This window comes from Xyrauchen texanus, chromosome 9 (assembly GCF_025860055.1).
Source record: "Xyrauchen texanus isolate HMW12.3.18 chromosome 9, RBS_HiC_50CHRs, whole genome shotgun sequence".
In the NCBI taxonomy this organism is placed as follows: Eukaryota; Metazoa; Chordata; class Actinopteri; order Cypriniformes; family Catostomidae; genus Xyrauchen; species Xyrauchen texanus.
The window spans coordinates 48789175-48801674 of NC_068284.1; the positions used below are offsets into that span (position 1 = coordinate 48789175).

Consider the following 12500-nt stretch of genomic DNA (forward strand, 5'->3'; position numbering starts at 1 on the left):
TTTTACGGATTGCAATAATATATATACAATAAATAATAGTTTTTAGAAATGATCTAAAAGGAACACTTCTGATTTGTCAGCGGGCCCGTCCAAGCTTAAAGGGTTAATTAAAATGTCATAGTGAATGATGGTGCTCACAATAAATCCTCAGATTCAAATATTGTGCCGTGAGATGCACCGTGAGAACCAGCAGCGTTCCCCATCCAAGCACCGAGCGGCCATTTTTGTTGTCCATATGAGTTACATTTCAGTCTGTCCTCGCACCAGCAACATGAATGACTTGGAATGTATCGTCAAGAATGTCCTTCAAAAATGCACTTTTTATGTTCCACGGACTAAATAAATGCCACTTATTTATAGAGGAAAGTGAAATAGTCATACGGGTTTGGAACGACACGAGAGTGAGTAAATGATGATGACAGAATATTCATTTCTGGGCGACCGATTCACCGATTCTTGACCGAGAGGTTAATCGGAAGAGAAATATGTGGTTTTGCCGTGCCGTTTCCTCGGGATGTTTTTGTGATGAGAGCTCCGGCTCGCTCTCCGTGTCCTCTCCCGTTGTTCCAAACGCATCTTCTCTGCCATTCTCTCTAAAGTTCCTCGCCTTCAGCAGCTCCTCTGACCTACTTGCTTTTCTTTTCCGTATTATGCCGGTGTTTATTAATTTATTGTATGATAAAATAGAATAATACAGCTAGTTTTGTCTGCTTTTGTCGGCACCTCTACGCCCTATTTATCCAAACACAGCATGCCCCTGAGCCGGCCCTATTACAAGAATTTAATTGAAACATAATGTAATGAAAAATCAGACCTCTGAGCAGCCAGCGTATTAAATATGAATGACTCTCGGCAAACAGCGCACGTAAATGATCACTCGGAGAGAATTTACAGCAGCAGGAACGGCTTTCCATTACACAATAAAACCGGGAGAATAAGGAGAGCTTCACCTCCGGCTCACACGGGTTTATCTGAGCGCTTGTTCAACAAGAGTAAAGAAACATTCACGATGAAGAGCCCTTGATCAGTGTCTTGTAGCACATATGCACAGTTGATGTTAGTCGATGGCCTGATAAACACTTCTCATATCTGATGTAGGAGTTAGATGTCAACACGGACAGGTGCATGACATCATCACAGCAAAAACTGAGTTTTGAGATTTTAAAGGTGATGTGTTTAATATAGTGCACCACTTGCCCCTCTTTATGTTACAAACAACATACAACGGAGGCCCCGTCCGCACGAATCCATTTAAGTTTGTAAACGTTTTCCAAAGTATGTGGTTTTGGAGAGCGCTTCGGAAGTCTCCGTTTTCAGTGCTGTTCTTGTGAGGGTGGGAAATGAGAGACAAAAGCGTGGCTAAATGAATGCATATTCAAACACACACCTGTTAGTGTGTACACGGCCTCAGTTTTGCTGAATAAAGACGATCGGAATGAACTATATTGGACATTATTTGTTTAAAAAACACACAAAATATTAATATACTTACAAAATTATGGAAGTCCTGAACAGCTCTGTGAAAACTGTTTTTATAGCTGTCTTAGTGCCTTCCTGATCCTTAAAAAAATAAATTACAATTCCGTAAAAAAAACAATTATAATTTTTTTTAGGGAAAAAAAAAAGATAATTTTTAGGAATTTAGGAATTAGAGTAGAAAAAAAATGTGATATGTTTAGTTTTTTGCCAAAAAAAAAAATATATATATATACATATATATTTAGTTTTTTTTTGCTTGCTAGCTAACAATTAGCATGTGTTACCAACCTCCGCCACCAGGTGCCTCTTTCAGTAATCATGAAATCTTATGCAGACTTTTATAGATTCAGATTTTATAGTTGTGTTATGGCAGTTTTCCGCTGCACGTTACGGCTCGACTCGCTTCACTGTTCTGAGTTTGCATTTCCACTGCAGTTTAGTGCCGCCTCAATGTGGGCGGGATTATAGGCTGATCATCATAGTTACCCCGCCTCTACTGCCGTGACATCATCTTAAACACGCCACAAACTGACCATAAACAATAACATGAGCGCTAGCTGTTAGCCGCTAGCTCATTATGCTGCATAAAGCAGTTGTTGATGGTGATTTTACACGAGTGTAACAGTTCAATTGGTTGTTTTAGAAGCTTCCAGCAGCTGCTGAACTAAATAAAGTGAAGCTTATATAGAGCAGAATATAGAGTTAACGTAACGTCCCGTCCTCCATCATGGACTCAACAACACTCTCCGTCCCATTGCTCGCCGGGCGGAAACACTTCCACTTCTCCTCGATGCTTCTGTCGTCACTTTTAAGTGTTTATTATCTTTTCCCTGCACTGTTGGGAGGGCCGGTGGCATCCGTGTGCGGCCGACAGCTGAGTTAAAAATATTGTGCTACTTGTTACTTGAAAAAAGTAATCTGATGACGTAACACGCGTTACTCCCAACAGTGCTCGTGATTACCTGAAGGGCGGAGTCATGACAAGCTATTTTCATGTTGATATCATGTTATTGCTTACAAATGTATTACTCATTATTACTCACAATATATTACCCATTTTAAGGAAAATAAACAACACTCTTAATTATATTCAAATATGATTATTAAAACGTTTTATGCACTACAAAATACACGCTAACATTTGTAAGAGGTGAAACTTGTGTAATGGTTAAAATGAGTCGGACATTATTTGTCTCGTGCCGTCCATTGTGCAGAGTCAGTGGCGAATGCTCGTGCCATAAACGGGCACAGACGGGCACGCTGCTTCTCACGCCCAGTTCAGCGTCATACTCCCATGCTAAAATAACCAAATGTATTAATATTAACAAAAATAAAGTTGACGTTAAATTAAACGTTATTAGTGATACAATAATCATTTTACAGAACATGAATCTCTTTTGGTGTATGAATCATATCTCTGATGTTCATTGTTAAAATGTTTATTTTTTCATTGTTTTATTAAATTGGCATGGAGTTATTTTATAAGCTGCTCAATCCAAATCTGCTCCTCTGTGCATTGCTTTTGTAGGCTGTTCATTTAATAGCCAGAATATTTGGAAAAATGTGAATGAGAAAAAACGTTTTGTTTCAGTTACAATGCACATTATGCAATGCAGAGGTCATGCAACTGTGTAATTATTAAAACATGCCATTTTAAAATTGATTTAATTGTTTAAAGTATTTGACATGAAAAGATGACAGAGGCATACAGTTACCAGAAAATACATATGCAAGCACTATAGCATCTTTGGCAATCAGTTAAATCCACTGCTGTCCGGACACCTGACACCACAACTGGACTGATTGAACCGCCGCCGCACTCGCTTCCTGCTTCTTTCTCAGCTTATGGATATGACGTAAACACACATGGACAAATAACGTATGCCTGCGATCACGCTAAATCCCACCCGACAGCTCAAAGTAAAAATCATTATTGTAGGCTTACCATAGTGAATCGGGGTAAGACAAGGGTTTTGATGGTTTTGATCATGGATTGTTTATGTACTCAATCAATAACAAACTTTTGTTCATTGTAACCAAAAAATCTTACGTAGTGCAGCTTTAATAAAATCCTCGGTAACACTTTCTATGAAGCCATATTTATTATGCATTAGTAATGTTTCATAATACTCCTTATAATATGTTATAATACATCTCATACATAATTATAACTACAGTTATAGTACATCTTATAATATGTTATAACCTCTCATAAATAATTATATAACTACAGTTATAATACATCTTATAATATGTTATAACCTAACATAAATAATTATAACTACAGTTATAATACATCTTATAATATGTTATAACCTAACATAAATAATTATAACTACAGTTATAATACATCTTATAATATGTTATAACCTAACATAAATAATTATATAACTACAGTTATAATACATCTTATAATATGTTATAACCTAACATAAATAATTATAACTACAGTTATAATACATCTTATAATATGTTATAGCCTCTCATAAATAATTCTAACTACAGTTATAATACATCTTATAATATGTTATAACTTAACATAAATAATTATAACTACAGTTATAATAAATATCATAAATAATTATAACTACAGTTATAACACATCTTATAATATGTTATAGCCTCTCATAAATAATTCTAACTACAGTTATAATACATCTTATAATATGTTATAGCCTCTCATAAATAATTCTAACTACAGTTATAATACATCTTATAATATGTTATAACCTAACATAAATAATTATAACTACAGTTATAATAAATATCATAAATAATTATAACTACAGTTATAACACATCTTATAATATGTTATAACCTCTCATAAATAATTATAACTACAGTTATAATACATCTTATACTATGTTATAACTTAACATAAATAATTATAACTACAGTTATAATACATCTTATAATATGTTATAACCTAACATAAATAATTATAACTACAGTTATAATACATCTTATAATATGTTATAACCTAACATAAATAATTATAACTACAGTTATAATACATCTTATAATATGTTATAACCTCTCATAAATAATTATAACTACAGTTATAATACATCTTATACTATGTTATAACTTAACATAAATAATTATAACTACAGTTATAATACATCTTATAATATGTTATAACCTAACATAAATAATTATAACTACAGGGTTATAACCTACGATCTTATAATATGTTATAACCTAACATAAATAATTATAACTACAGTTATAATACATCTTATAATATGTTATAGCCTCTCATAAATAATTCTAACTACAGTTATAATACATCTTATAATATGTTATAACTTAACATAAATAATTATAACTACAGTTATAATACATCTTATAATATGTTATAACCTAACATAAATAATTATAACTACAGTTATAATACATCTTATAATATGTTATAACCTAACATAAATAATTATAACTACAGTTATAATAAATATCATAAATAATTATAACTACAGTTATAACACATCTTATAATATGTTATAACCTCTCATAAATAATTATAACTACAGTTATAATACATCTTATACTATGTTATAACTTAACATAAATAATTATAACTACAGTTATAATACATCTTATAATATGTTATAACTTAACAAATAATTATAACTACAGTTATAACATATCTTATAATATGTTATAACCTCACATAAATAATTATAACTACAGTTATAATACATCTTATAATATGTTATAACCTCTCATAAATAATTATAACTACAGTTATAACACATCTTATAATATGTTATAACCTAACATAAATAATTATAACTACAGTTATAACACATCTTATAATATGTTATAACCTAACATAAATAATTATAACTACAGTTATAGTACATCTTATAATATGTTATAACCTAACATAAATAATTATAACTACAGTTATAACACATCTTATAATATGTTATAACCTAACATAAATAATTATAACTACAGTTATAACACATCTTATAATATGTTATAACCTAACATAAATATTTATAACTACAGTTATAATACATTATATTACTTAACCTATTCATAGTTATACCTGAGAGTATAATGCATTATAACATAAGCAACATCTCATTTATATCTAGTTATAATGTATTATATGTATATTTGTAATGTATATAATAAATTTTATAATATGTTATAACTTCTGTAACATATAATTTTATCTGCAGAAGTTATCATGTATTATATAGTTGTAATGTTTATAATAGGTCTTCTTATAAACATTCATAAGATATTTTTAAGTGGTTATAAGACATTATAAGTCATGCTGGAATTTATGAACATTACACATGCACAAAATATGACACATTTACAGTAATGGGCATTCTGAGATACATTTGAAAGCTACAAGGTTTAAATAGATCAGAAACTCTACATATGTAATATCGATCATACATGTAGCCAATCTTGTTCAATAAACTTTAATGTTTGTGCTTATCTTATTTATAAATAACTTCCATTATATAAGTTTGACTTGTGATGTTAATATATGTTACACGTTCATGTTATAGCTGTTTATAAGATGTTGCTTTCGTAACTTTACTTAAAGCAGACAAATAACACTTATAATATGTATAACATGAACTTTATGAACTTCTACTGTGTTATAATTACATGTTGCTTGTGTAATAACACATTATACTCTAAAGTATACCTCTTATAAAGTATAATAACTGTAGTTATAATTATTTATGAGTTGTTATAAGATATTATAAGATGTATTGTAAGACATTATGAATACAGTATAATGCATTATAAGTATGGGCTTCATAATAAGTGTTACCGTTAGGTCAGAGGTCATCCAAAAATAATCCAGGAGATTATGTTACTGATTGCACTTTTAGTCATGTAATTTGTAATCGGTACCGGATTACAGTTCTGAAGGAATCTACGATAGCGTTATGTGAGGAACAGACTGAAATATAAGTGTTAATTCACTGAAAATCTTCCCCTTCACACATTGGAATCTGGTCTTGGTTTACATAAGCGCGGCACACACACACTTCATTGGTTCTGCGTGTATTGTCACTGCGGCAAAATGTGTGTAAACGTAAACGTGCCCCCGTTTATAATACCTCCACCGTTTGAGTAGACAGTGTTGTTGTGTGGGCCTGGCCAGGCCGCTCAAACAAACAGAGCAATGTTTTATGCAATAGTAATCTGGGATTAGTGTAAAATCAGGGTGCTGGATTGAGATCCGCTGTCCTACAGTTCTCCAAGAAGCGATCTGAGCTACATCTGTTTGCATTTCTTTTGAAATTCATTTTTCATTGTGATTTGAATCCCATGAACACCCCAAACCCCGATCGGAGCTGTGCTAGTGCTCTCTGGTGTACTGTTGCTTATACCCTGTCTCCTCTCTTTCTCTTTCTCGCTGTCGCCCTCTCGCTGTCTCTCTCTTCTCACGTTTAACCTCTATCTGCTTAAAAAGTCCCCATTAATGGTAAGTTCATGAGCGTCAGAGGTTTGTGTTTCATCGGCCCCGTGTCACCTCCCTCCATGTGTCTTTGGTTTGCATGGCAGTAGACGCACTGGTTACAGCATCACACGTTGACCCCGCCCCCTCCGCCGCTTCACCTGTGGGTTTTTACGCTCATGTTTTTGTTTCTTTCCTTTGGATTTCTCGTCCTGGCTTTGAACCTCCTCATCATTGTGACATCACACGTCCGATCATCACGCTTTGCTGTTGATTGACAGCACCCATTCCTCACACTGCCATGGGAAAATGAATTTCAGAAGCTGCGTGGCAGATTTCAGAGATAGACGGGACAGTGTACCGGACACAGGCCAAAATTAGACAGGAATGATGTTCTGACCAAACTGATATCTGATGAAAGAAAGGGGCCGTCAATCTTTCCCTCCCTTCACATCCACTCATCCAAACCCTTCCTGCAACGTGTGTCATGATCCATTCATTGCCAAACAAATGCACTATTTCTTTTACAGTGGTCAATATATAGATATATATACATATGGTGACGTATTTAATCAATTAAATCGAGGATTTGCATGGCGAAAAATGTGCTTGTTTTAGCATAAATTTAATCAAGTTTAGATTTAAAGCAAGAAAATGTTCAAATAATGACTTCATAAATTAAATTAAGGATTTGCAATGCAAAACAAACATATAAATGAATTAAATAGTTGTCTTGTTGTCCAGTAAATATATATAAAGTAAGATAAATGTACTTGAGAGGCAAAATCATGTACGATTTTTACATAATACGACGTTTATTTTTCTTACTCGTATCGGCAAATAATTGTATTTAATTTTTGTTTGTTTGGTTTAAACATTAATCTTGTAAAATAGTTCAGTTTTATACACTCAAATCAACAATCAAATAGATTTTTATAATGTAAAACTAAATAATAATATATAAAACCTCAAATATATTTGATTTGATAAAATCGATGGAATTTTGTAATGAAATTGAAATGCGTAACTTAAAATAATTGTTTAGTGATTTTTACAGGAAAACAAGACAAAAGTATTGATTGAGAAAATGATTTCATGCCGTTTACATTAAAATTGAAACGGTTATTTGACGCTGAAATCACTGTAAAAGGAAGTGTTAACTCTGATATCTTCACATGCAATACAAGCAACTGCTGGCCTCACTTTGTTTGTTTGTTTGTTTGTTTGTTTGTTTGTTTCTGATTTTACCAGACGAAACCCAAACATTGACCAGCGACACCAGCAGCCTCGTTCAGTCGCACACACACACACACTCCTCGCACACACACTCGCTGCGCAAACGCGAGGCCGTCGATGTACCCTATCAGACGGGACAGCTGCATCCCGCCATCCGCGTGGCCGACCTCCTGCAACACATCACGCAGATGAAATGCGCTGAGGGCTACGGCTTTAAAGAGGAGTACGAGGTAAGAGCGCATCTTACTCATCATGAAATACTCATCATCTTCATCTTCTGTTTCGTTCTTCACTGTTTGTCTGCAGTTTTGTTTGTCTCACATGGTTTTGGCCTGTGTTCTGATGTCGTGTAGTGGATGTGCTGTAGTGTGCACTGAATGTTGAGGCATGTTCACCGCAGTTTCACAGCAGCGTTCAGTCGTCTCTGAATGAGTAAAACACTCACCTGCACTAATCACAACACACCCAGTCTAAAACTAAACCAGTGAAGACCACCACAATACATGTTCCTCTCTTCTCATCTCTTCTCACATCACATCTTATCTTCTCATTCTCATCTCGTCTCGTCTCTTCTCATCTTGTCTTTTCTCTTTTCATATATTATTTTCTCATTCTCATCTCTTCTCTACTTCTCTCTTCTCACATCACATCTTCTCACACCATCTCGTCTCTTCTCGTCTCGTCTCGTCTCATCTCATCTCTTCTTGTCTTTTTCTCTTCTCACACCATCTCTTCTCATCTCGTCTCATCTCATCTCTTCTTGTCTTTTTCTTCTCACACCATCTCTTCTCATCTCGTCTCATCTCATCTCTTCTTGTCTTTTTCTTCTCACACAATCTCTTCTCATCTCGTCTCATCTCATCTCTTCTTGTCTTTTTCTCTTCTCACACATTCTCATCTCGTCTCGTCTCATCTCATCTCTTCTTGTCTTTTTCTTCTCACACCATCTCTTCTCATCTCGTCTCATCTCATCTCTTCTTGTCTTTTTCTTCTCACACCATCTCTTCTCATCTCATCTCTTCTTGTCTTTTTCTCTTCTCACACATTCTCATCTCGTCTCATCTCATCTCTTCTTGTCTTTTTCTTCTCACACCTTCTCTTCTCATCTCGTCTCATCTCATCTCTTCTTGTCTTTTTCTTCTCACACCATCTCTTCTCATCTCGTCTCATCTCATCTCTTCTTGTCTTTTTCTCTTCTCACACATTCTCATCTCGTCTCGTCTCATCTCATCTCTTCTTGTCTTTTTCTCTTCTCACACCTTCTCTTCTCATCTCGTCTCATCTCATCTCTTCTTGTCTTTTTCTTCTCACACCATCTCTTCTCATCTCGTCTCATCTCATCTCTTCTTGTCTTTTCTCTTCTCACACCTTCTCTTCTCATCTCGTCTCATCTCATCTCTTCTTGTCTTTTTCTTCTCACACCATCTCTTCTCATCTCGTCTCATCTCATCTCTTCTTGTCTTTTTCTCTTCTCACACCTTCTCTTCTCATCTCGTCTCATCTCATCTCTTCTTGTCTTTTTCTTCTCACACCATCTCTTCTCATCTCGTCTCATCTCATCTCTTTTTGTCTTTTTCTCTTCTCACACCTTCTCTTCTCATCTCGTCTCATCTCATCTCTTCTTGTCTTTTTCTTCTCACACCATCTCTTCTCATCTCGTCTCATCTCATCTCTTCTTGTCTTTTTCTTCTCACACCATCTCTTCTCATCTCGTCTCATCTCATCTCTTCTTGTCTTTTTCTCTTCTCACACCTTCTCTTCTCATCTCGTCTCATCTCATCTCTTCTTGTCTTTTTCTTCTCACACCATCTCTTCTCATCTCGTCTCATCTCATCTCTTCTTGTCTTTTCTCTTCTCACACCTTCTCTTCTCATCTCGTCTCATCTCATCTCTTCTTGTCTTTTCTTCTCACACCATCTCTTCTCATCTCGTCTCATCTCATCTCTTCTTGTCTTTTTCTTCTCACACCATCTCTTCTCATCTCGTCTCATCTCATCTCTTCTTGTCTTTTTCTTCTCACACCATCTCTTCTCATCTCGTCTCATCTCATCTCTTCTTGTCTTTTTCTTCTCACACCATCTCTTCTCATCTCGTCTCATCTCATCTCTTCTTGTCTTTTTCTTCTCACACCATCTCTTCTCATCTCGTCTCATCTCATCTCTTCTTGTCTTTTTCTCTTCTCACACCTTCTCTTCTCATCTCGTCTCATCTCATCTCTTCTTGTCTTTCTCTTCTCACACCATCTCTTCTCATCTCGTCTCATCTCATCTCTTCTTGTCTTTTTCTTCTCACACCATCTCTTCTCAAACTCTTCACGTCTCATCTAGTCTTCTCTTCTTGCCTTGTTGTTTCTCGTCTCTTCTCTTCTCGTCTCTTCTCTTATAGTCTCACCTTCTTGTTGTATCGTTTCTCATCTTATGTAATCTCATATCAACCATCTCTTCTTATTGCTCCTCTCTTCTCACCTCTTTTCATTTTCTCATTCTCATTTCTTTTCATCTTTTGTCTTCCAATCTCATCTCAACCCATCTCTTCTCGTCTCTTCTCATCTCTTCAAATTCTCATCTCCTTGTTTTGTCTTTCTCTTTTTCTTGAATCTTCTCATCTCTTCTAGTCGCAGCTTTTGGTCTCGACTCGTCTTTTTTCTTTTCGCCTTGTTTTTTCTCATCTCGTCTCATCTCTTATTCTCATCTCATCTGTTCTGTTTCTTCTTGACTCTTTTCTTCTCGTCTCTTCTCTTGTCTCTTCTTGTCTCTTCTTATTTTGTCTCTCATCTATTCTCTTGTATTTTTTCTCCTCTCATCTCATCTGTTCTCATGTGTTATGTTCTCATCTCTTCTAGTCTCACCTTATTGTTGTATCGTTTCTCATTTTATGTAATCTCATCTCAATCCATCTCTTCTCATTTCTCCTCCTTTTCATTTTCTCTTTCTCAGCTCTTCTCTTTTAATCTCATTAATCTCTTCTCATTTCTTTTCATCTTCTCATCTCATCTCAACCCATCTCTTCTTGTCTCATCTCTTCTCTTTTCTCCTCTTTTCTCGTCTCTTTTAATTTTCTCTTTCTTGTCTCCTTTTTAATCTTGTTAATCTCTTCTCATCTCTTTTCATCTTTTGTCTTATCGTCTCATCTCAACTCATCTCTTCTCGTCAATTCAGTACAAGTTCTCATCTCTTGTTTTATCTTTCTCTTTTTCTCGGATCTTCTCTTCTCGTCTCTTCTTGTCTCTTCTCGTCTCTTCTTGTCTCTTCTCGTCTCTTCTCGTCTCTTCTTGTCTCTTCTCGTCTCTTCTTGTCTCTTCTGTCTCTTCTAGTCTCTTCTTGTCTCTTCTGTCTCTTCTCTCTTCTAGGCTCTTCTTGTCTCTTCTCATCTCTTCTCGTCTCTTCTTGTCTCTTCTCTCTTCTTGTCTCTTCTAGTCTCTTCTTGTCTCTTCTAGTCTCTTCTTGTCTCTTCTCTCTTCTAGTCTCTTCTTGTCTCTTCTCTCTTCTAGTCTCTTCTCGTCTCTTCTTGTCTCTTCTTGTCTCTTCTAGTCTCTTCTTGTCTCTTCTCTCTTCTTGTCTCTTCTCATCTCTTCTAGTCTCTTCTCGTCTCTTCTTATCTCTTCTCGTCTCTTCTCTCTTCTAGTCTCTTCTCATCTCTTCTAGACTCTTCTAGTCTCTTCTTGTCTCTTCTAGTCTCTTCTTGTCTCTTCTCTCTTCTAGTCTCTTCTCATCTCTTCTAGTCTCTTCTTGTCTCTTCTCGTCTCTTCTCGTCTCTTCTCGTCTCTTCTAGTCTCTTCTAGTCTCTTCTCGTCTCTTCTTGTCTCTTCTCTCTTCTAGTCTCTTCTCATCTCTTCTAGACTCTTCTTGTCTCTTCTAGTCTCTTCTTGTCTCTTCTCTCTTCTAGTCTCTTCTCGTCTCTTCTTGTCTCTTCTCTCTTCTAGTCTCTTCTCGTCTCTTCTTGTCTCTTCTAGTCTCTTCTAGTCTCTTCTTGTCTCTTCTTGTCTCTTCTCTCTTCTCGTCTCTTCTTGTCTCTTCTAGTCTCTTCTCATCTCTTCTAGTCTCTTCTCGTCTCTTCTTGTCTCTTCTCGTCTCTTCTTGTCTCTTCTCGTCTCTTCTAGTCTCTTCTCGTCTCTTCTCGTCTCTTCTTGTCTCTTCTCGTCTCTTCTTGTCTCTTCTCGTCTCTTCTTGTCTCTTCTCGTCTCTTCTTGTCTCTTCTCGTCTCTTCTTGTCTCTTCTCGTCTCTTCATGTCTCTTCTCATCTCTTCTTGTCTCTTCTTGTCTCTTCTAGTCTCTTTGGGTCTCTTTGGGTCTCGTCTCCATCTTTTCTTCTTGCCTTGTTTGATCTCTTCTTCTCTCCTCTCATTCTC

General features: G+C 35.4%; 1 protein-coding gene across 8 annotated transcripts in view; it reads left to right on the top strand.

The window, feature by feature from the left end:
- The window catches only part of LOC127649107 (receptor-type tyrosine-protein phosphatase mu-like), a 338123-nt gene that overhangs the window by 257973 nt on the left and 67650 nt on the right, over nucleotides 1-12500 (top strand). For all 8 annotated transcript variants that reach the window (XM_052134042.1, XM_052134043.1, XM_052134044.1 and 5 more), the window contains one exon: nucleotides 8168-8382. In XM_052134042.1, the coding sequence (XP_051990002.1) occupies nucleotides 8168-8382 (215 nt within the window). The remainder of the gene's footprint in view (nucleotides 1-8167; nucleotides 8383-12500) is intronic.